General features: G+C 44.2%; 1 protein-coding gene across 3 annotated transcripts in view; it reads right to left on the reverse strand.

The window, feature by feature from the left end:
• Positions 1 to 25,421, reverse strand: part of SLC38A9 (solute carrier family 38 member 9) — a 247,993-nt gene extending 222,572 nt beyond the window's left edge. The window contains exons 1-4 of one of the 3 annotated variants that reach the window (XM_030193131.1): positions 25,368 to 25,421; positions 22,102 to 22,104; positions 13,629 to 13,636; positions 9,375 to 9,471 (exon numbers count right to left, since the gene is read on the reverse strand). In XM_030193131.1, the coding sequence (XP_030048991.1) occupies positions 9,375 to 9,469 (95 nt within the window). In that variant the 5' untranslated portion in view covers positions 9,470 to 9,471; positions 13,629 to 13,636; positions 22,102 to 22,104; positions 25,368 to 25,421. Of the gene's footprint in view, positions 1 to 9,374; positions 9,472 to 13,628; positions 13,637 to 22,101; positions 22,105 to 25,318; positions 25,339 to 25,367 lie in introns of those variants that run through there. The other 2 variants (XM_030193132.1, XM_030193133.1) reach the window with 2 other exon arrangements.
• Between the last annotated feature and the right edge of the window lie 292 nt (positions 25,422 to 25,713).

A 25,713-nucleotide genomic window follows, 5' to 3' on the forward strand; every position in this document is an offset into this window, starting at 1 on the left:
ATCATTGAGAGGGTCGCCCCTGAACTCCAGGCCTTGAGCCAGTGGCTGTGGAATGTTTGTCCGAGCGAAAGGAGTTCCTTTGCTGAAAACGGGCACGAGAAGTGAACCCAGCAGAACGCCCCAGGCGGTACCTTCGAGCTTCACGGAAGCGAGGTCTGTAAGAGGAGTGGACCGCCGCACCCTTAGAGGAAGGCCGAAGCCTATCTTCGGGCAAGCGCTGGGGTTTAGCCTCACCCAGGCCCTTCACAATTTTCTCCAACTCCTCACCAAACAGGAGAAGGCCTTGAAAGGGCAACTTCGCCAACCTTTGCTTAGAGGCCATGTCCGCCGCCCAATGCCGTAGCCAAAGAAGACGGCGAGCCGCCACTGCTACTGCCATGTGTTTAGCCGAAGCTCTGACAATATCATAAAGGGCGTCAGCAAGAAAGGACAAGGCCGACTCCATCCGCGGAGCCACATCTGAAAAGGGCTCCGCTCCATCACCGGGCTGTTCCACTGCCTGTTGCAACCAAGCCAGGCAGGCTCTAGCAGCATAACAACTGCCTGCAGACGCCCGAATAGTGAGACCTGCAATTTCAAATGACCGTTTAAGTGCTGATTCCAGTCTACGGTCTTGAATATTCTTCAGGGCAACACCTCCTTCAACAGGGAGGGTAGTTCTCTGTCACAGCTGTGACTAGGGCATCCACTTTAGGCATAGCAAAGCGAGCCATATGCTCCTCACTCAGAGGGTATAATTGCCCCATAGCCCTGGAAACTTTCAAAGGTCCCTCGGGGTCAGCCCATTGAGCCGAAATAAGCTGTTGGATGGAGTCATGGAAAGGAAAGGCTCGAGCAGGCTTTTTGGTACTAGTCATCCTAGGATTCACAGAGGAGGCTGTGCCACTGGCAGGGTCCTCAATAGAGAGAGCCTGCAGGGCATCAGAAATAAGCGCTGGCAGCTCATCACGGTGGAAAATCCTCACCGCGGAGGGATCGTCCAGATCCTGAGTCACTTCTGCACCAGACTCTGGCTCCTCAGACCATGAAGGCCTGCCAGAGTCCTCCGAATCCTCGCAGCCCGACCACAGGGGGGGGGAACGGAGGTGCAGCACTCTCTGAAGGGGAAAGAGCCCTTCTGCGCTTCATATTCTGCCAATTATCAGGGAATAACGCTTCAGAGGGCATACCCAGGCTAGAATCCACCGGGGGGGGGGGGGGGGGGGGGCATTAGAAGAGGCCCCTGCAGGGCTTAGTGGGAGAGCTCTTTTAAGCATGTATGCTTTATGCATTAAGAAGACAAAATCAGGGGAGAAAAACTCACCCTGGGCACCCGGATCTCTGCCGGGGCTAGTAGCTCTCATATCAGCCTCACTCCGAGGCTTCCCCCTGGGCTCAGGACTCTCTGTCTCAGCAGAGGTCGCGCCATGTGGTAAATTCAAAATGGCGTCCGCTGCCAGCTCAGAGCGCGAAGAATCGTCGCTCGCCACGCTCGGGCCGGTTCTAATGTCTGTACAGCACGATTTACAGAGCCCCGCTGCTGATCTGCGCTTGCCACACTTGGAACAGCGCTTTACTGTCTCCGCAGCCATCACCGAAAACGGCGGTAAAATTCAAAATGGCGGTTCGCGCCAAAATCGCCCCGATCGCGGGCCCACCCCGGAGGAGTCAGAAAACACTCTTACCTCACTGGACCGAGTATCACAGCTCCGGTCCCACAGAAAAAGGCAAGGAAAATCCTCTGTTCCTTTTTTTTTTTTTTTTTTACGCTGTGAGGAAAGCAGAGGTAAATAGAACTCCGGAGGCTCAGGTGAGTGGGAAAGGCAGGGAAAGGGCGAACCTATGTGCCTGCATCCACTGTTGGTGGAGAAGAACAGGGAAAGCTAAGCAATGTGTCCACATCCACGGAGGTATGGGTAAGGCAGGGAAAGGGCGAACCTATGTGCCTTTAAAGTGAAGCTGCTATAGCCTCCAACACCCCTGCTAACAACTGGCAAAAGCACAGGAGCAACCTCCAGGCAGATTTTAGATGGAGCTCGAAGAAGCTGCAGCCACTCTGCTAGGGGAGATAGAGAATACTGAAGAGAGGCAGTGGAGCAAGCTGGTATGAGGCACTGAAAAAAGTATGCTCTCTATCGCCCTCTGCTGGTTGATGGACACAACCCATCTGTAATGGCTGCATCTGCTTGATGACAAGGAAGATATAATTATGAACAGAGTAAGAGGTTTGTTCTAATTTAACATATTACTATGTAAGAAATAAGGAAGATATGATTTACATAACTCATAATAAAAAGAAGTAAAATATAATGACCAATAATGATAATAACATTAATATAATCAATTCAGAGGGATCAGTAAGTGGTTGGTTTAGATATAGAATAATCAAGTCGTTAAGGAGGATTCTTATTGTAAGTTTCTTCGAACAAGTGCGTTTTCAATAATTTCCTGAAGTCTGTCAAGTCACGTGTTATTTTTATAGTATTCGGTAGTTTATTCCATGCTTTTGTGCAGAGGTATGTGAAGGTAGATGCATGTAATTGAGGCACAGTTCCTTTATAGAATATGCTTAGCAATTTCCACACATAAATTGTAATTATTGCCAATTAGTGCTTGTTAAGTGCTGTTAAAAATGGTTATTACCTTGTGCCGCCAAGATATGCACATATCTCTGCACAGAAGGTGTCATATATAGAATCCAGGGGTTGGTGTGTAAGTTCGTTAAGCGGTTTGAGTAGTGATCAATTGGGATTTATTAGGTACACTAGGGTTAAGGTCATTAATTGTTTTCCCAACCTTAAAATGGCTTTATCACTCATTTCCTTTTTGAGACTAGAATAGGCTATAACGTCCCCCCCCTTAGTACAGCTTTTGCTGTTTCCCCCAATAAAGAATAGCATCCCCCTTATGATGTTTATTAAAAGACTAGTAGTCTTTCCATTTAGTGCAAATGTATTCTCCAAAATTTTGGGTCTATATATAAATACAATGGAAAGTTCCACTGCCTCACCCCACAAAATCAGTTTGTAAGGCTAATTCCACCCATATTAGAGCATGGTTGGATATTTCAGTAGGACCAATAGTAGCTTTGAGGACGCTGGGGTATAACAACCTATGATATATAATCAATGCAGGAATGTGTGCCATGAGCACAAGAGTGGTATGTAAAATCATGGTGTATGGGGTGGAGCACCCTCCAACTATCCACTATATCTAGGGTTTCGCACGGCAAAAGTATATCCTTAGTCACATCAATTTGTTCATTCTGAGGGTTACAGGTTTGATCAAAATTAGTATCAGAAACCCTATTGAGATCCCCCCCCCCAACAAGAGGGGTATCCCCTCAAAGTGATGGAGATGATACCGGTGTCGGAAATGGTATTTCAAGCGGACGAGTCGGAGAACCTTACTGACTTCACGGTAAACCTGGAGGACATAATGGGGCAGTTCAGCAAACTGAAGAGTACCAAATCTCCTGGACCGGATGGTATTCATCCGTGACAAAACTGAAAAATGAGCTTCCAGAGCTACTGTTAGTGATATGCAATTTATCCTTAAAATCGAGGGTGGTACCGGAAGATTGGAGGGTGGCCAATGTAACGCCAATTTTCAAAAAAGGTTCCAGAGGAGATCCGGGAAATTATAGACCGGTGAGTCTGATGTCGGTGCCGGGGAAAATGGTAGAGGCTATTATTAGAAACAAAATTACAGAGCACATCCAAGGACATGGATTACTGAGACCAAGTCAGCACGGCTTTTGTGTGGGGAAATGTTGCCTGACCAATTTACTTCAATTCTTTGAAGGAGTAAACAAACATGTGGACAAAGGGGAGCTGGTTGATATTGCGTATCTGGATTTTCAAAAGGCGTTTGACAAGGTACCTCATGAAAGGCTACAGAGGAAATTGGAGGGTCATGGGATAGGAGGAAATGTCCTATTGTGGATTAAAAACTGGCTGAAGGATAGGAAACAGATAGTGGGATTAAATGGGCAGTATTCACAATGGAGAAGGGTAGCTAGTGGGGTTCCTCAGGGGTCTGTGCTAGGACCGCTGCTTTTTAATATATTTATAAATGATTTAGAGATGGGAGTAACTAGCGAGGTAATTAAATTTGCTGATAACACAAAGTTATTCAAAGTCTTTAACTCGCGACAGGATTGTGAAAAATTACAGAAGGACCTTACAAGACTGGGAGACTGGGCGGCTAAATGGCAGATGACGTTTAATGTGAGCAAGTGCAAGGTGATGCATGTGGGAAAAAAGAACCCAAATTATAGCTACGTCATGCAAGGTTCCACGTTAGGAGTTACGGACCAAGAAAGGGATCTGGGTGTCGTCGTCATCGATAATACACTGAAACCTTCTGCTCAGTGTGCTGCTGCAGCTAGGAAAGCTAATAGAATGTTGGGTATTATCAGGAGAAGGTATGGAAAACAGGTGTGAGGATGTTATAATGCCGTATCGCTCCATGGTGCGACCGCACCTTGAGTATTGTGTTCAATTCTGGTCGCCACATCTCAAGAAAGATATAGTAGAATTGGAAAAGGTGCAGTGAAGGGCGACTAAAATGATAGCGGGGATGGGACGACTTCCCTATGAAGAAAGACTAAGGAGGCTAGGGCTTTTCAGTTTGGAGAAGAGACAGCTGAGGGGAGACATGATAGAGGCATATAAAATAATGAGTGGAGTAAATGCTAAATAGTAGTGGTGGAATAGGTGGATGTGAAGCGTCTGTTCACGCTTTTCAAAAATACTAGGACTAGGGGGCATGTGATGAAACTACAGTGTAGTAAACTTAAAACAAATCGGAGAAAATTTTTCTTCACCCAAGGCGTAATTAAACTCTGGAATTCGTTGCCAGAGAACGTGGTGAAGGCGGTTAGCTTGGCAGAGTTTAAAAAGGGGTTAGATGGTTTCCTAAAGGACAAGTCCATAAACCGCTACTAAATGGACTTGGGAAAAATCCACAATTCCAGGAATAACATGTATAGAATGTTTGTACGTTTGGGAAGCTTGCCAGGTGCCCTTGGCCTGGATTGGCCGCTGTCGTGGACAGGATGCTGGGCTCGATGGACCCTTGGTCTTTTCCCAGTGTGGCATAACTTATGTATTTAAGAATTGTATTATAAAATTTCTGTAGGTGTTAGGGGGTGTGTGTGTATATATATATATATATATATATATATATATTACACAAAACAATACTGTAACCATTTACCTTTACTAGTATGATTACATTACAACCCCCCCCCCCCCCTCCCCGGGTCTGCAACATGTTTCTCCACCACCAGCCCTTTGTGGAACAAAATCACTCCCACCTTTTTTGGAAACAGAAGGGGACTCAACATATTCCCCAAGCCACCAGGTTTGCAGTTTCCTATGTTCTTCCTGAAGCATAGCTATGGAAGTAGACTGCCTGTGCAATGCATGTAAAATCTTTTTCCTTTTCACTAGAGAAGAAATGCTTCCTACATTCTATGACACCACTTTCAATGCCATGGTGAGACACTCATCCATGATAACCAATTAGCAGATAAGATATAACTGAGAAAGGCAGGGGTCCTCTCAGCCTCCAATTCCGACCGATGACCCAAAGTTGAATCAGAATATCCAATAAGCCCCTTGAAATTACATAATTTGCTCAATATAATGACTGTCACCCATAAAAACTTTCCCCTCATCCTTCTACATCCCAACCTCTCAGAAGCCCTAAGACCCCCCCCCCCCCCCCACTAACCACTCCCTCCCTTCCAACACAAGAATACTGTCCAGGACGCCATGTACCCCAGCCCTCCCCCACCCCAATCCAATGTGTAAAACTAGGCGCCAATGTTAACAAATTCTCAAATAATTAAATGGAGCAAAATCATTTCCAATTTCTCCATTAGTCATTTCTTCACAGAGAGAGTGGTGGATGCTTGGAATGCCCTCCCGCAGGAGGTGGTGGAAATGAAAACGGTAACAGAATTCAAACATGCGTGGGATAAACATAAAGGAATCCTGTTCAGAAGGAATGGATCCTCAGGAGCTTAGCCGAGATTGAGTGGCAGAGCCAGTGGTGGGAGGCAGGGCTGGTGGTTGGGAAGCGGGGAAATTGCTGGGCAGACTTATACGGTCTGTGCCAGAGCTGGTGGTGGGAGGCGGGGCTGGTGGTTGGGAGGCGGGGATAGTGCTGGGCAGACTTCTACAGTCTGTGCCCTGAAAATGGCACATACAAATCAAGGTCAGGTATACACAAAAAGTAGCACATATGAGTTTATCTTGTTGGGCAGACTGGATGGACCGTGCAGGTCTTTTTCTGCCGTCATCTACTATGTTACTATGTTAATTTCTCCATTAGTCAACATGGAAAACAATTTAGGATATGTGCCCATGAATGTTGAGCCAAAAATAATAAGCATATATGTACAGTATAAACCATAACTTCCATCAGTACATTCCAAACAGCATTATTATACCAAACTATTAACTGGTCAATGAGAATCACTTACTACTACTACTACTATTTAGCATTTCTATAGCGCTACAAGGCGTACGCAGCGCTGCACAAACATAGAAGAAAGACAGTCCCTGCACTTCTCATGAGGCATCATGTTTATGCACAAAAGGGAGAAAAAAAAAAAAGATAACATCTGGTCAATCCCCTCTGGTATCTCTATGACTATAAACCAGACCTAAAGATCATTAAGACAAAGACAGCCATGGGGTTCCCAGGTAGTCAGTTTCACAATAGACTTATTTTACAAAGTCACGCTAGCAATTCCCATGCAGCAAATGAGAGGAAACCCACAGGAATTGAATGGACTTCCTCTTCCTGAGTAAACAAGAGGAAGCCCATTCAATTCATGTGGGCTTCCTCATTTGCTGTGTGAGAATTGCTAGCGCAGCTTTGTAAAAGAAGACCTAAATGAACTATTATGTCTACTAGATCAAGAAACTCTCTCATATTATATTTTCCTAACTATAAAAACATTAGATATAAATCCATATTGAACAGAGATTTCTCACATACAAGTTCAAAATGGTGGAACACCATCCCTAGTGAAATAAAAAGGATTACCAACTAATATTTTGCAAAATTCTCAAGGCATTCCTTTTGAACAAATGTTTGCATTGTTAGATGAACAAAACAGCAAATGCTAGGATATTTTTGTTTGCTCTTTTTAAAATCTGTTTATGTTTTCTTCATACTTGTAAAAAATATATCTTATATGGATTTCTAGTCTTAATTATTGTAAACCACATAGAACTGAATGACTAAATAAATAATCTATAATAAGCCCACCAATGACAAGGGTGGTAGAGCGTATGGTTAAGCTTCAAACAAATCCATCAAGTATCCAGCTAACACTGTGACAGCAAAGCTAAACGTTAATATATTATTCCAGCAACCATCCAGTTGTCCCAGAAGATCAGGCTGCCCCCCCCGGGGAACCATGTACAGGCAAAATGTTATGTTGTAAAAACTGCTGAGCATCCCTAATGTTCAAGGAAAATTTGCATTTTGTCTTGATGTGTGATTTTCAGTCTGGCAGAATATAATAATGCAAGAGATTTCTGCCTGCACTAGCTGAGAGAACAGGGGAGCAAAATTGTCTTCTCATATTTGTCAATTTACCCAAGTAATCCTTAAACATAATATTTTGTTGTTCCGATATTCCACATTTGGCATGCTTGTATGGCTCTCAATATTTCTTCTTTATGGACGAAATTAAGTAGACTTAAGATCACTGCTCTGGATCACTAATTTTGGTCATGACAGGGCCTGATCCTGTGGGCCCATTCAATTCACTGTGTTGGAAAGTTGCAGGCCCTGCGGCAGTCACGTTTCCAAGAACCCCCAATGTTCTGACTCAGCAATAGATTCTGGCAGACCAATTAAACGCAAATTATGTTGGTTGCAATTCTTTAAATCGTCAACCTTGTCTTCTAAGAGCTGGCACATTTTGGTTAAGTCTCCGGTTCTCCTGAGTCACAGCCACCATCCGCCTCTAAGGTGACTAGGCGTTGTGCCACTGAATGAAAGTAGTAGGTAAGATTTTCTAGTCGTTCACCATGCTTTCAAGTCTGTATATATTTCTTTCTAATTTACAATCAAGCAAGGCTTCCACAATCGCAGTGATCTCCGTCCATGTTGAAGCCTCACTTGATTCACCTCCACGAATATGGTCCTTCTCCCTTCGGTTTTGTAGCCATCTAATGTCTTTCGATGACTGGGCTCAACTGCTGAAAGTAGTCCAACACTTCAGCGCCCCAATTTGATATAAAGCACCCCAGAGCCAAAAGGGCTGGAGGGCTGCAGAGCCAAGAGCACTAATGTCTACTCAGCACCATAGAGTCACGTGACACCTTCTAAAATATTTAGAGACACTTTTTTTTTCTGGAGATATAACATTACATCAAATCCCTAGATCTCAATGTCTTAAAATTGAAGTTGGGGGGAAAATTATGGGGATTTTTTTTTTGAGTGAACGGCTACAAAATGGCTAACCATTACAGGTCTTTTTCAATTAATTCAGGTCCTGGGAGGCGGGAAGGACTTTACAGTTGTAAAAGCAAGCTGGGAGTCTGCTCTAGGAAAGTCGCTAATGGAGTGGAATGTGGCCTACACTATTAAAAAAAAAAAAATACCACTCCTGATACAGGGTGTAAGTTCCGTGTGCTCCATAGGGCATATTTCACCCAGGTGCAGATGGGTACGGCAGGGAGGTTTCCCTCTTCAACTTGTATAAATGGGGCAGATAATGACTTCTATCATGCCATGTGGGACATACAACATTTTTGATCTGAAATAGCGCTTTACATGAGCAGTCTATTCCATCACAGGATTCACTTAATGGTGGAACTTGTTTTGTTTAACCTGACCGATGGGTTGGGGGTTGAGGGGAAAACAAGTGTTTCTTCGAACGTTTCTAGTAGTGGGAAAGAAATATATACCATGTTCATAGATCAAATCCCGAGGCTCTGTCCTTTTAATCATAGTGTTCCTGTATCTATAGCCTAGTACTGTGGGAGGCACAGGAAACATCTACTTCTGCGAAATGAGAAGGAATGTACCTTTCTTTTTGGAACCCATATTTACAGTCTATATTGCCTGCAGCAAGGAGTTTTCTATTGAATTATTTGTAGTATTAGTATTATGTTGTAGCACTGAGGGATGGAATGTCGGGGGTGGGAGGTGAGGGGTTTGCAGGGGGGGAAGTCTTCTTATTATTTTGTATTGATGGTGGGGAGCTATAAGAAACCAAGCCACCTACTATTTTCATCTTCAGTTGTGTATTCCATTTTCAATAAAAAGATTTAAACTAAAAACCAACAAAAATACGTTTGCATATACAAAACCTATTACTTATGTTTTTGTTCCAGGCATATCAAATATATTGCTCTACTAACCTCCTGGATCGTGGATGAAATAGAGATTTCTCAACTCCAGGATCATTCTCTTCAAATACTGTAGGGTCCAGAAGTGCTTGGCCATCATCATCCATAGCTGGAAACAACAGAAAAAAAAAAGACCTTCTTATTTCCAGGTGGTTTAAAATATTTTGACCCATGCAAGCAGAAATGTGGAGAGTGAGCTTATGATATAATATACATATAGCTCCAACATAAAACTTAACTCTTTTCTATTAGATCCACTGTTTACACCTCCCCTTGTCATCTTAGGCTATAAACATGAGTCATTAAAAGAAACTTTGGCATCCAAAGAAACAAACAAATATTACAGGGTCAGGTGGAAGTTGAAAGCAAGAGGTAAACCCCTGCACATTGGAACGATCTAGGCCCAGCCAACTCCCACCTAAGCGGGAGAATCAGGGCACAGGGGAAGACAACAACAAAGAGCAGCACCAATAGGGTTGACATTTTGATATAACACTACAGTATAAGCAAATAAAAAATTTAAAGTGGGGTACAAATAATACTAGCAAACCAAAATGGACAGAAGGAAATCCTACATAACACCACAGCTACTGAGGAAAACAGAACCTACATAAATATCAACTACAATTTCGAGTATTTTCCAAAATAAAATTCTTTACTGTAAATTCTGATATTTTATATGGGTTTTGTTTTCATTTTATTAAAAAAATTATAGACCACCTATAAACTAGGTGGTATCCAATTTAATAACATACACAATAAAAATATCATCACAAAAACCACAAGAATCAGATACAAAACTATAAACTTAACTGATCTGTAAAATATGCCTTTACTTATTTTGATTATACAATACTGTTATACTTCTCAAATACAAATTTTCAAACCGACTAGTGCTAGTCCCCTTGGCTTTCCTGGTGGGAGTTAGCAAGACCTACTATAGATGGCTACAATGTCATAAAAAGGTGATTTTTAGCACAGATAGGAAGGGATATAAATGTATAAAGTCTTTATTTCCATAGAACTGCAATTTTCATTTGGGCACCAGTATATAACCCTCTGTGTATCAAGTTCAGTAGGGATCCTTCCCCCAACAATAAAAAGTATGTGGTGTGGGGCAGAAGGGAGAAAGAAGGGGAAGCAGCTTCACTGCCCAAGCGGAACTTTCAATTTGCGCTTGCACTATATTTACTAATTTATATCCCACATTATCCCAATAGATCAGGTTCAATAGGGTTAACTTATTGTGATTAGCAGTACAAAAATTGATGTGGGATAGTAGACATTACGTAGTAACAACAAAACAAATGTGGAGTAATTACAATAGGTAATACGGAAAACAATGCTAGACAAAAAAGGTAACAATTTATATTCATCCATGTATAACAACAAGTAGAACGGAACTGAGAAATTAAGTAATTGTTCAGTTAAGGGTTTAAATGAACTATGATCATCTGTGAGAAATTGCTTAAACAGAGACTTTAAGGTATTTCAGGAATATCAAATAATTAGGTTCCCATCTGATGAATTTCAGGAGGGAATTCCACCATTTTGTACAGAGATAAGAGAATCTTGACATATAGATTGACTTGTAGATCACATTTTTGCAACTGGGATAGTGGAGGAAACCTCACAGGTTTGGGCTGATGCACACTGACTTTACCAAAGCCCAATTCATCTCCTTCAAGGCTCATCCGTTTTGCTTCTTAGCCTTTGAAGGCACTGATTAGAGACTGTGGAATAAACTTATCTCCTGCTCCTTTTTCTTTCCCTTACTCTGTGTTTTCTTCCCTCTCTATCTTCCACAGGCCTGAAGTTGTAATTTTCCTTATTCTCCCTTTTGTGTGAATAGTACTACTTTCATGTCAGCATTGTATTTTTTTCCTGCTCACACTTCAAAGCCCTTTACAATACAATAAGATAAAACTGTGCACCAGCAAAGGTGGCCTATTGTGTAAACAAACTAAACTTCACCAGATGTACTTGGATCCACCAGGAAATGGGTACAGCTGATGTACTGCTAAATTATCCTTAAGTCATGCAGATAAACTAAACTTCACCAGAGGTACTTGGACTCACGAAGCTAAGGGTACAGCTGATGCGCCACTGGATTATCACCTCCTAAAATAAGACCTCTAAATAAATAAAAATAAAATTTCACATCTCTTGCCACATCATCCTGTTTAAAGGTAAATAAGCATATGCAAGTTAAAGAAAACAAAAGTAGACAGACAACACAAAAAATATATAAAACTCACTAATCAAAAACCACATATTGCAAGATACACTACTCTTGAAACAATACTGGACATTAGATTCAATATCATGGCTAACCAAACTCCAACCGAAATAGTGAGTTAAGTTGGTAGCAGAATATCCATCAAATCAGCGGGAAGGGCATTCCAGAGTGCCCAAAATATGAAAATGTTCTCACCAAAAGTGGAATGATTCCAGTCTACCAACAGGGTCTTATACAGAGGCACAGTTTGTAAACTGTTGTAGCACACTGTTCTGAAATTTTCAACGTGTTATCCTCCACAGGTGGCGGTTATTAACTCAAAACCCAGCATTTTATTTGCAGTTGGGATTATTTTTCCCTATATGCATCTGAAAAAGCCATATATACTAAGGATAGTCACTTTACGAAAAAAAAAAATGATACATATGGCAAGCTGGTCCATGGTCTAAGGGCCAGTGTTGTAACTGTCATGTAGATGGCATGACCTCAGGATCTCTGGCTGCTTCCTAGAACAGATACAGAAATGGTAGACAACATCTGTGGCTGCCTCCAACAAAGTTTTGGACTCTCCTCCATGTACCTGCCCTTAATCCCTAATATGTTACTGCCTTCTCCTACCATATGGAGATCACAGAGAGGTACATGGAAGGGAATGGAATATTTTTGGGGGGCTGGAAGGGCCAAACAAATCAATCTCTAGCTCCACCCTCAAGCTCTCCGGATGCTGTATTGGGCCAAATATTGGTTGGGCCATAGCCCAGTGGCCCACTTATGGAAAAGAGACGAAACCTCCGTCAGTGGCAATTGTAGATGTGACAAACCATCACCTTGTCTCTGCATCTGCTGTTCCAGGAAGGAAAATATCCTTTCCAATTCCATATACAGTTGTGATCAGGTGCTCTTCTACACCTCCTTCTATTGTGATCTGCGCCATTTTTACGTCTGAATTAAGCTGCATGAGGCGGCAGTGGTAACAGTCAAAGAAGGAGGAAAAGGGGCACTCAGGGAGGACAAGGCCATAGTGGAGAAACTGAATGAATTCTTTGCTTCTGTCTTCACGGAAGAAGATGCAAGAGATCTGCCTGTACCAGAAATAGTTTAAAAGGGTGATGATGCAGAGGAACTGAAAGAAATCTCAGTGAACCTGGAAGATGTACTGAGCCAAACTGACAAATTAAAGAGTAGTAAATCACCTGGACCGGATGGCATACATCCAAGGGTACTCAAAGAACTCAAGCATGAAATTGTTGATCTGCTGTTAGTAATACGTAACCCGTCATTAAAATAGTCAGTAGTACTGGAAGGTGGCCAATGTGACACCAATTTTTAAAAAGGGTTCTAGGGGAGATCCTGGAAATTATAGACCGGTAAACCTGATGTTGGTGCCAAGCAAAATAGTGCAAACTATTATAAAGAATAAAACTACAGAACATGTAGACAAACATGGTTTAAAGGGACAGAGTCAGCATGGGTTAAGCCGAGGGAAGTCTTGCCTCACTAACTTGCTTCATTTCTATGAAGGCATGAATAAACATGTGGATAAAGGTGAGCCAGTTGAGGTAATGTATCTAGATTTTCAGAAATCTTTTGATAAAGTTCCTCATGAGAGACTCCTGAGAAAATTAAAGAGTCATCGGATAGGAGGAAAGGCGACCCTCAGGGGGAGGAATGCTGGCTTCGGCCTAACCCCTGGTAAGCCTTTCCTCAGCTGAGAGGTACCCACCTCTACCACCGGCTGCCTTTCAGGTGCTGTGGAGGACTTGCAGCTCATCTGCATATCCTTACAGCCTTCTCCGGGTGACACCCAGGTCCACCCCGATCCACTCAGGGCCTCTGCTCTAGGTGCCGCGCGCCGGGCATTTTTCTCTTTGTATCTAATCTTTTTCCAGTTGCTAAAGTACCTTAATCGTTTATGGCCCCTATTCACATTCTCTTCCTAGCTCTGTCCCTTCCTAATCTTTTCCCTCACCCCCTACCTCTCTCCACTACAGGAACTCACTTCCCATCCATTGACTTCATCACCTCACCTTCTCTCCTACCCTCTTCCTCCCTCTTGGCTTTTAATCTCCGTCTCTTTCTTCCCTCCATTTTGCCTTCCCCATTCCACCTAAATACCTCTCGCCTTCGACGCCTTCGTGGCCACACCTCTCCTACTCTCCTCCGCTCTCTTTTACTCCTTCTCTTACTCTCAGCTGGTGACATCAATCCCAATCCTGGCCCTCCTCACCAACTATTATCCAAACTCTACAGATCTCACCGTGACCTCTCTAACCTCATCTCTATTCCTCTACTCCCCTCCTCTTCTCTGCCCTTCTCTTGCGCCCTATGGAATGCCCGCTCTATCTGTAACAAACTCCCCTATATCCAGGACCTCTTTATCTCGCATCACCTCCATCTGCTCGCCATAACAGAAACCTGGCTCTGCCCTGATGACTCTGCTTCAGTCGCAGCCCTATGCCATGGCGGTTATCTATTTTCACATACTCCTCGCCCTGCTGGCCGTGGGGGCGGTGTTGGACTACTTCTCTCTCCCTCCTCCAGATTTCAACCCCTTCTTCCACCTCAATCTCACTGTTTTTCCTCCTTTGAAGTCCACTCTATCCGCCTTTTCTCTCCTCTGCCTCTTCGAATAGCGGTCATTTATCGTCCCCCTGATAAGTCCCTTTCATCCTTTCTCAGTGACTTTGATGCCTGGCTTGCCTTCTTCCATGATCCTTCCTCCCCCTCTCTCATCCTTGGTGACTTTAATATTCCTGCTAATGATCCTTCCAACTCTTATATTTCCAAGTTACTCGCTTTAACGTCGTCCTTTAATCTCCAACTATGCTCCACCTCCCCCACTCATCAAAATGGTCACTGTCTTGATCTCATCTTCTCCTCCAACTGTTCACCCTCTAGTTTCCTTGCCTCCGATCTTCCCCTCTCTGATCACCATCTTATAACTTTCACACTTAAATCTCCTCCCTCCCAGTCCCGTCCTATCCTATCTAATTTATCTAGGAATCTTCACGACATTGACCCTTCATCTCTATCCTCCCATGTTTCAAACCTCCTCTCTACTGTGGCACCATCCACGTCTGTCAACGAGGCTGTTTCTTCTTACAACAATACTCTATCCTCTGCCTTAGACACTCTTGCACCTTTGATGACCCGCCCTGTAAGGCGTACAAAACCCCAACCTTGGCTGACTTCTAATATCCGCTACCTACGTTCCTGTACCCGCTCCGCCGAACGCCTCTGGCGGAAATCTCGGGCCCTTGCTGATTTCTTACACTTTAAGTTCATGCTGACCTCCTTCCAATCTGCTCTTTTACGTGCCAAACAGGATTATTATATCCAACTGACCAACTCTCTTGGCTCTAATCCTCGACTTCTCTTCACCACATTGAACTCTCTCCTCAAGGTGCCCCCTCCCCCAACTCCACCTTCATTATCTCCTCAGACCCTTGCTGAATTCTTTCACAACAAGGTTCAAAAGATAAACCTTGCTTTCTCTACCTCACCAGCTCTCCCTCCACTAGTCCGTTCCCCTCTCTTTCCTTCCCCTCATTCCCTTTCCTCCTTTCCTGAAGTTACTATTGAGGAAACTACACTTCTCCTTTCTTCCTCAAAATGTACCACCTGTTCCTCTGATCCCATTCCCACCCACCTTCTTAATGCCATCTCTCCTACTCTTATTCCTTTTATCTGTCACATTCTCAACCTCTCACTTTCCACTGCGACTGTCCCTGCTGCCTTTAAACATGCTGTGGTAACACCTCTCCTTAAGAAGCCTTCACTTGACCCTACTTGTCCCTCTAATTACCGACCCATCTCCCTCCTTCCTTTTCTCTCCAAATTACTTGAGCGTGCTGTTCACCGCCGCTGCCTTGATTTTCTCTCCTCACATGCTATTCTTGACCCATTACAATCTGGTTTTCGCCCTCTCCACTCAACCGAAACTGCGCTTACTAAAGTCTCCAATGACCTATTACTGGCTAAATCCAGAGGTCAATATTCCATCCTCATTCTTCTTGATCTTTCCGCTGCTTTTGACACTGTCGATCACAGCATACTTCTCGATACGCTGTCCTCACTTGGATTCCAGGGCTCTGTCCTTTCCTGGTTCTCTTCCTACCTCTCCCTCCGCACCTTTAGTGTTCACTCTGGTGGATCCTCTTCTACTTCTATCCCTCTGCCTGTCGGCGTACCTCAGGGTTCTGTTCTTGGTCCCCTCCTCTTTTCTATCTACACTTCTTCCCTTGGTTCATTAATCTCATCCCATGGCTTTTCCTACCACCTCTATGCTGATGACTCCCAAATCTACCTTTCTACCCCTGATATCTCACCTTGCATCCAAACCAAAGTTTCAGCGTGCTTGTCTGACATTGCTGCCTGGATGTCTCAACGCCACCTGAAATTAAATATGACCAAAACCGAGCTTCTCATTTTCCCCCCCAAACCCACCTCCCCGCTCCCCCCGTTTTCTATTTCTGTTGATGGCTCTCTCATTCTCCCTGTCTCCTCAGCTCGAAACCTTGGGGTCATCTTTGACTCTTCTCTCTCCTTCTCTGCTCATATCCAACAGACCGCCAAGACCTGTCGTTTCTTTCTTTACAACATCCGTAAAATCCGCCCCTTTCTTTCCGAGCACTCTACCAAAACCCTCATCCACACCCTTGTCACCTCTCGTTTAGACTACTGCAATCTGCTTCTTGCTGGCCTCCCACTTAGTCACCTCTCCCCTCTCCAGTCGGTTCAAAACTCTGCTGCCCGTCTCATCTTCCGCCAGGGTCGCTTTACTCATACTACCCCTCTCCTCAAGACCCTTCACTGGCTCCCTATCCGTTTTCGCATCCTGTTCAAACTTCTTCTACTAACCTATAAATGTATTCACTCTGCTGCTCCCCAGTATCTCTCCACACTCGTCCTTCCCTACACCCCTTCCCGTGCACTCCGCTCCATGGATAAATCCTTCTTATCTGTTCCCTTCTCCACTACTGCCAACTCCAGACTTCGCGCCTTCTGTCTCGCTGCACCCTACGCCTGGAATAAACTTCCTGAGCCCCTACGTCTTGCCCCATCCTTGGCCACCTTTAAATCTAGACTGAAAACCCACCTCTTTAACATTGCTTTTGACTCGTAACCACTCGCCTCCACCTACCCTCCTCTCTTCCTTCCCGTTCACATTAATTGATTTGATTTGCTTACTTTATTTATTTTTTTGTCTATTAGATTGTAAGCTCTTTGAGCAGGGACTGTCTTTCTTCTATGTTTGTACAGCGCTGCGTATGCCTTGTAGCGCTATAGAAATGCTAAATAGTAGTAGTAGTAGTAGTAGTAGTTCTAGTGTGGATTACGAATTAGTTATTGGATAGAAAACAGAGGGTACAGTTAAATGGTCATTTCTCTCAATGGAGGAAGGTGAACAGTGGAGTGCCACAGAGATCTGTACTGGGACCAGTGCTATTTAACATATTTATAAAAGATATAAAAATGAGAACGAATGAAATGATTAAATTTGCAGATGATACAAAACTATTCAATGTTGTTAAAATGCGTGCGGACTGTGAAATGTTGCAGGAAGACCTTAGGAAATTGGAAGAGAAGACTGGGAATCCAAATGGCAGATGAAATTTAATGTGGACAAATGCAAGGTGAAGCACATTGGAAAGAATAATCTGAATCACTTACCTGATGCTAGGGTTCACCTTGGGGGGTCAGCATACAAGAAAAAGATCTAGGTGTCATTGTACATAACATGCTGAAATCTACTGCTCAGTGTGTGACGGCCGGAAAAAAAAAGCAAACAGGATGCTAGGAATTATTAGGAAAGGGATGGTGAATAAGACCGAAAACACTATAATGCCTTTGTATTGTTCCATGGTGCTCCTGCACCCTGAGTATTGTGTTCAGTTCTGGTCGTCACATCTCAAAAAAGATATAGCAGAATTAGAAAAAGTTCAAAGAAGAGCGACCAAAATGATAAAGGGGATGGAACTCCTCTCGTACGAGGAAAGGCTAAAGAGGTTAGGGCTCAGCTTGGAAAAGAGACAGATGAGGGGAGATATGACTGAGGTCTACAAAATCCTAAGTGGTGTAGAACGAGTAGAAGTAAATCGATTTTTTACTCATTCCAAAAGCACAAACACTAGGGGACACTCAAGGAAGTTACATGGAAATACTTTCAAAACAAATAGGGGCAAATATTTTATCACTCAACAAATAGTTAAGTTCTGGAACTCTTTGCCAGAAGATGTGGTAACAGCAGTTAGTATATCTGGGTTTCAAAAAGGTTTGGATAAATTCCTGAAGAAAAAGTCCATAGTCTGCTAATGTGACAGACATTGTAAGCAACTGCTTGTCCTGGGATTTGTAGTACGGAGTGTTGCCATGATTTGGGTTTCTGCCAGGTACTTGTGGCCTGGGTTGGCCACTGTTTGGAAAACAGGATACTGGGCTAGATGGACCATTGGTCTGACCCAGTATGGCTACTCTTATATTTTTATGAAAGAAGCGCTACCTGTGGAATTCTACCAGCATTCGAGTATTGCAAAGGGAATAGAGAAAAATGAAATAAAGACCATGCTATGGGCAGCGAACACATCTAACAGGCCACCTTTAAACATGCAGGCCTTAGGCACATGTCTGGTTTGCCTTTATCTTAATCTAACCCTATAAAAAAGGTTGTTTGTGACTTGGGATACTGTGGATGCAGCACTTATTCCTTCTTGGAATGGATGGAGTGTATGCATAGAATCTCACAGAATGGTGGCACCTATTGGTCAGGGCCATCCCATGCATGTAGGGAATGATTATATATACACACACACATATATACACACAGCCCTGTCCCTTCCGTCATCAACTCCACCAGAAGCATTATTAGCTATGGGCAAAAGTTTGGGCCCAGCATCCATGAAGCCTCCTGCTTCCAGCATAGCATGCCTTCCATTCCATAAAATTGGGCAACTACCACCATTGCCAGCAGTCTTGCTCTCTCTTCCAACCTCTGCACCCTGGCGGGGGCATCAATGAGCAATACTTACCTGCTGCCGCGACCTGAACCTTTGCTGGATGCCTTCTAAAATCTGAAATGCATAGGACTAGCAGGCCTCAACTAAATAGGTGTCTTCTCCACCCCCCCCCCCCCCCCCGCCCTCAAACCTGTTTCTAACTTCAGAAGAAAGATGGTAAACGAAGTGATCATGGCGGGACAAGTTTGCTATCACCATATTCCTCAGAGTGGCTGGAATAATGAAGCCCCAAAAACAAAACTGCATATGGCCTTGCATCTTCCACAGCAACCAAATACCGTTAAACTACTCCTAGCAATCTATTCCTCCACACTGATCCACCTAACACTAACCACCCCACTCACAGAGAGTAATGTCATACCCATATTACACAATCATCAAAGACCGATCAGATACACCACACCTCATCAAACTGATACCAACTTAAACAAAGGAAAAACACCGACACGTGGACAGCCCCAACAGAAGGGAAAGAAAGGTCCTAACAAACGCACAACAACAAAGAAAAGACAACTAATAAAAATCGACACGACACCAAACACAGAAGACCCATATCTAACAATTCAAGTGGGTCATATCAACGCCAGATCCGCAGTAAACAAAACAGCAACACTAACAGACTGGATCATGTCAGAAAACCTTGACTTACTTTTTATCAATGAAACCTGGATTCATGACCAAAAGGACCTTATAATCCTAAACCTGTGTCCACCAGGATACAGAATCACACACTGGACCAGGAAGGATAAGAGAGGTGGAGGCATAGCACTAATCTATCGATCCCACTTTACCACTGAAACCACTTCCGAGTCCATAACACCACAACTTGAAATTGCCTCAATCAGAATCCACAATAAAACCCTACGTGATCACTTGAACTGCGTCCTGTTTTACTGACCACCAGGTAATTGGAACGAAGGCCAGACTAACTTCACGGACTTCATTTCAAACACGTGTAACCAACTCCAATATACTAGTATTAGGAGACATTAACCTTCACCTAGAAGACTCAATCTCTACTTACGCACGAGAATGTAAGGAATTCCTCCACTTATGGGGCCTCAAATGGCCACATATGCAAGCAACCCATGTCAAAAGGCATACACTAGACCTCATCGCACACAAACTCTCAACAGACCAGAACCTAATAACAGGTATTAAATGGACTGAAACACCATGGTCAGATCACTACAAACTAAACTTATCCCTAAACTGGCGGAAGAAGGGTTCATACCGCACACAAGAACACACAACCTACAGCACAAGAGGTAAAGTTAACATGAAAACATTCTGGCAACAGATATATAACGAATGGACGGCACAAATGGACTCTATATACTACCTCACAGAATGGGATAAAAGATGCAAAAACATACCAGATGAAACCCTTACGTACAAGAACCTTAGGTCTGCATTAATTCCCTCGGTTCTAACCCTCGACTTCTCTTCGCCACACTGAACTCTCTTCTCAAAGTACCTCCGTCTCCTATTCCCCCCTTCTCTTTATCCACAGACTCTAGCTGATTACTTCCATGATAAAATCTGTAAGATTAACCTTGAATTTTCATCCAAACCCTCCCCACTTCTCTCTCCCTTATTCCACACCCCCTACTCTCCTTCTTTCTCCTCCTTCTCAGAAGTTTCTACTGAAGAAACTGCCCTTCTTCTTTCCTCCTCTAAATGTACTACCTGTTCCTCTGATCCCATCCCCACTTACCTACTTAACACTATGAGGCTCATTTTCAAAGCACTTAGCCTCCCAAAGTTCCATAGAAACCTATGGAACTTAGCCTCCCAAAGTGCTTTGAAAATATGCCTCTATCTCTCCTACTATCATCTGTCACATCCTTAATCTTTCACTCTCCACTGCAACTGTTCCTACGACCTTCAAACATGCTATTGTCACGCCACTCCTTAAAAAACCCTCACTTGACCCTACCTGTCCCTCCAACTATCGCCCCATCTCCCTTTCCTCTCCAAATTACTTGAACGCGTCGTTCAACGCTGTTGTCTTGACTTTCTCTCTTCTCAACCTATTCTTGACCCACTTCAATCTGGATTTCGTCCTCTTCACTCTACTGAAACTGCACTTACTAAAGTCTCTAATTATCTGCTTCTGGCTAAATCCAGAGGTCTCTTCCATCCTCATCCTTCTTGACCTATCTGCTGCTTTCGACACTGTTGACCACACCTTACTCCTCGATAAGCTGTCCTCGCTTGGATTCCAGGGCCCCGTTCTTTCCTGGTTCGCTTCCTACCTCTCACTCTGTACTTTCAGTGTTCACTCTGGTGGATCCTCTTCAACTTCCCTCTCGCTTTCAGTAGGTGTGTCTCAGGGTTCTGTCCTTCGACCACTCCTTTTCTCCATCTATACCTCCTCCCTTGGTACCCTGATCTCATCCCATGGTTTTCATTACCATCTTTACGCTGATGACTCTCAGATCTACATCTACACCCCTGAAATCTCAACCTTAATCCAGGACAAAATCTCTACCTGCTTGTCTGACATTGCTGCCTGGATGCCTCAACTCCATCTCAAATTAAACATGGCCAAAACGGAACTTCTCATTTTGCCCCTAAACCCTCCTCCCCTCTTCCCCCATTCTCTATCTCTGTTAATGGCTCTCATATCCTCCCTGTCTCCTCGGCTTGTAACCTTGGGGTCATCTTCGACTCCTCTCTCTCCTTCTCTGCTCATATTCAACAAATCGCCAAAACATGTCACTTTTTTTATCTTCAACATTAACAAAATTCGCCCCTTCCTTTCTGAACATGCCACCAAAACCCTTATTCACACCCTTGTTACTTCTCGCCTGGACTACTGCAATTTACTTCTCACTGGTCTTCCACTCAATCATCTTTCTCCTCTCCAATCTGTCCAGAATTTTGCAGCTCGACTTATTTTCCGCCAGAATCGTTATGCCCACACTAGCCCACTCCTCAAGTCACTTCACTGGCTCCCTGTCCGCTTCCGTATACAGTTCAAACTCCTCTTACTGACCTTTAAATGCAGCCACACTATGACCCCTCACTACCTCTCTTGTCTCCTCTCTCCCTACATTCCTCCCCGTGAACTCCGCTCTCTGAACAAATCTCTTTTGTTGTCCCCCTTCTCCTCCACCGCTAACTCCAGACTTCATTCCTTTTATCTTGCGGCACCTTATGCCTGGAACCATCTTTCCAAACCCATACGTCTAGCTCCATCTCTACCTGTTTTTAAATCTATGCTGAAAGCTCACCTTTTCACTACCGCCTTTGGCTCCTAACCGCTGCTCATTTGCCCTCCTCCTCCCCTGTTCCTCTTTACCCTGTAATTCCCTTGCCCGTAATGTCTTGTCTGTCTGTTTTACATAGATTGTAAGCTCTTTGAGCAGGGACTGTCTCTCTATGTCAAATGTTCAGCGCTGTGTGCGTCTGGTAGCGCTATATAAATGCTATTAGTAGTAGTAGTAGTCTGCATAACTCGATACCATGGTTCAACGACGAACTGAAAAAGCTAAAAACGCAAGCCAGGAAACTAGAACGGGCATGGAGGAAAACAAAAGATGAACACACACTCGACATATAGAAACATAGTAACATAGTAGATGACGGCTGAAAAAGACCTGCACGGTCCATCCAGTCTGCCCAACAAGACAACTCATGTGTGCTACTTTTTGTGTATACCCTACTTTGATTTGTACCTATGCTCTTTAGGGCACAGACCGTATAAGTCTGCCCAGCACTATCCCCGCCTCCCAACCACCAGCCCCGCCTCCCAACCATCGGCTCTGGCACAGACCGTATAAGTCTGCCCAGCACTATCCCCGCCTCCCACCACCGGCTCTGGCACAGACCGTATAAGTCTGCCCAGCACTATCCCCGCCTCCCACCACCGGCTCTGGCACAGACCGTATAAGTATACAAATACGCAATAAGACACACCAAAAAATCATACTATAAAACTAAAATCGGGACAGATTACAAAGACTCGAAGAAACTATACCAACTCGTGAACAAACTCCTAGACACCACCTTGGTCACTACATCCGCAGACAAACTTGCCAAGTACTTCAATGAAAAAATCGTAAACCTACGCAACACACTACCTCAGGACAACACCGATATCAAAAACTTCCTTAATGAGTTGGACCCAACCTCTGGAGAATACCCAGCGGATCAAACCTGGTCAAACTTCACTCTCCTCACCGTCGAAACAGTTACCCAGGCAATTAGTAGATTCTCCAACACTCACTGTAAACTAGATATCTGTCCCAGCTACCTAATAAAATCCGCCCCTGACCGCTTCATAGCAGACCTAACATCCCACCTAAACTACATGCTTCAGCAAGGCCTCTTCCATAAGGAAAATGGCAATATCCTACTCACCCCAATACCAAAAGATACCAAGAAAAAAAAACAAATGAAATCACTAACTACAGTCCAGTAGCATCTATCCCACTGGTAATCAAACTGATGGAAAGCATGGTAACCAAACAACTTACTGCTTACATAAACAAATTCTCAATACTACACGAATCTCAATCAGGATTCCACCCCCTACACAGCACTGAAACAGTACTAATGACTCTCCCTAGCCAAATTCAAGCAGGAAATAGCAAAAGGCAAAAGCATCCTTCTCCTCCAATTCGACATGTCTAGTGCGTTCGACATGGTAAACCATAATATACTACTAAGACTACTAGATTACTTCGGGATAGCGAAAGATACATACCTGTAGCAGGTATTCTCCGAGGACAGCAGGCTGATTGTTCTCACTGATGGGTTGATGTCCGATCGCAGCCCCAGGTCCGGAATTTTTCCTAGCAACAAAGTTTGCTAGAGCCCTCGTCCGCGCACCGCAAATGCGCGGCCATCTTCCCGCCCGTCGCATGAACGTGCCCCTCAGTCAACTTACAAACCAAGACAAGGGAAGAGACAACTCCAAAGGGGAGGCAGGCGGGTTGGTGAGAACAATCAGCCTGCTGTCCTCGGAGAATACCTGCTACAGGTATGCATCTTTCGCTTTCTCCGAGGACAAGCAGGCTGCTTCTTCTCACTGATGGGGTATCCCTAGCCCCCAGGCTCACTCAAAACAACAAACAGGGTCAATTGGGCCTTGCAACGGCGAGGACACAACATAGATTGACCTGAAAAATAACAACTAACTGAGATTGCAGCCTGGAACAGAATAAAAATGGGCCTAGTGGGGGTGGAGTTGGATTCTAGACCCCAAACAGATTCTGCAACACCGACTGCCCAAACCAACTGTCGTGTCGGGTATCCTGCTGAAGGCAGTAATGAGATGTGAATGTGTGGACAGATGACCATGTTGCAGCCTTGCAAATCTCTTCTATAGTGGCTGACTTCAAGTGGGCCACTGACGCTGCCATGGCTCGAACACTATGAGCCGTGACATGATCCTCAAGAGTCAGCCCAGCTTGGGCATAAGTGAAGGATATGCAATCTGCTAGCCAATTTGAAATAGTGCATTTCCCGACAGCCACTCCCCTAGCATTTGGGCGAACTGTCTGAATGGGCTTGTCCGTTCCAGATAGAAGGCCAATGCTCTTTTGCAGTCCAATGTGTGCAACTGACATTCAGCAGGGCGGGTATGAGGACGGGGAAAAAAATGTTAGCAAGACAATTGACTGGTTCAGATGGAACTCCGACACTACCTTTGGCAAAAACTTAGGGTGAGTGCAACTGCATGCTGGACAGGGCTCACCATTCCTCCCCAATGATCGGCAAACCCCAACGCCAGCTCGGAGCTGGCGTAGATTTTGCCGTGGCCAGCAACCTAATCTTTGGCGCGCTGGACGCTGATCATTGGGGATGAATGCGTTAAGTGCTGATTAGCATGCATTTGCAAGCTACTTGCGCTAAGAGCCCTGTTTAGCATGTATTTGAATGCTACATGCACTAAGAGCCCTCGAGTGCGTTGTTTCACGTGCTCGAGGGCTCTGATCATGGGTCGGCAGCAAACTCCGGCGCTAGTATGGCGTTAACAGCCTCTAGCGCCACAGTTTGCTTTTCATGAGGGCCTGAGAGCGGTGAGGGAACAGGTGTCAGACCCACAGGGAGAGGAGGAAGAGAAAGTATGGAGACAGACTGGAGGTGAAGTATTTTGGCGTTCTGGGCTAGTGTTTAAGGAGGCCCTGCTGGGCTGGTTGGATTTAAGGTCCCACAGAGATTTATCGTATGAAAGATGCAAACATATATTTGTTTTCTTCAGCATGCATTAAAAGTCGTTGAACTTTAAGACAAAAACAAAAGCATAATATTCACCATTTGGATTTTCACCAAACCTATTTTTGCAGTTTTTCCATAAAGTTAGAAGCTCAATCTTAATTAAGTGGAAATGGAAAAAAAAAATTCAAACGCTTGAGCAACCTATCAAAAAATACCCAAGCAGCAAGAATTAACTAGAAAATCTAAATATACAAATCACAAAGCAAACCCACGAGAAAATGTCTTGCCAAAAAAGCTTTGAATATTTAAAACGTACAACACTATACTCTGACAGCGAAAAAAACTTATTGTGGATTTTGTCAATCATATTCATTACTTTTGCATTAGTTCTTTTCAAGACGAATGCTCTCTACCGAATGAGAACTCAAAAGTATAATAAGCCCTACGCCCTAGAAATCATCACAATAATAAAAATACCAAGACACACACATTTAACTGTCCTCGCACACCTAACGTCCCCTCCGGTCTACCATATCTCTCTTTCTGACACTCCACATCTTTCAGCAATCAGCATCCTACCTTCTTTTTCAGGGCGCTCGTGACGTGACCGCCCCGCAGTTTTCGTTCCCCGGAGTCCCGCCCCTTCTGACACAACGTCTTTCCTGTCAGGTCCCGCCCTACCGGAAACTGAAAGTCTTATTATCGGAAAAGAGATGGAGGGGATTCGGGGCAAGGAACCCGAGGTTTTTACCTCATTGGATTTAGAAGGAGCATGCGGGTTTTGGTATGAACGATCTGAAAGGTAGGATGCAGAGGACAGGAGGACCGAAGTGGGGCTGCGGGTTTGAGGGAGAAGGGGAGATACCGAGTTATTCAGTCTTCTAAGGAGATCGCTCCCGTCCATTGTACCCAGAAGAACTGCATT

This window comes from Microcaecilia unicolor, chromosome 2 (assembly GCF_901765095.1).
Source record: "Microcaecilia unicolor chromosome 2, aMicUni1.1, whole genome shotgun sequence".
NCBI classification, from domain to species: Eukaryota; Metazoa; Chordata; class Amphibia; order Gymnophiona; family Siphonopidae; genus Microcaecilia; species Microcaecilia unicolor.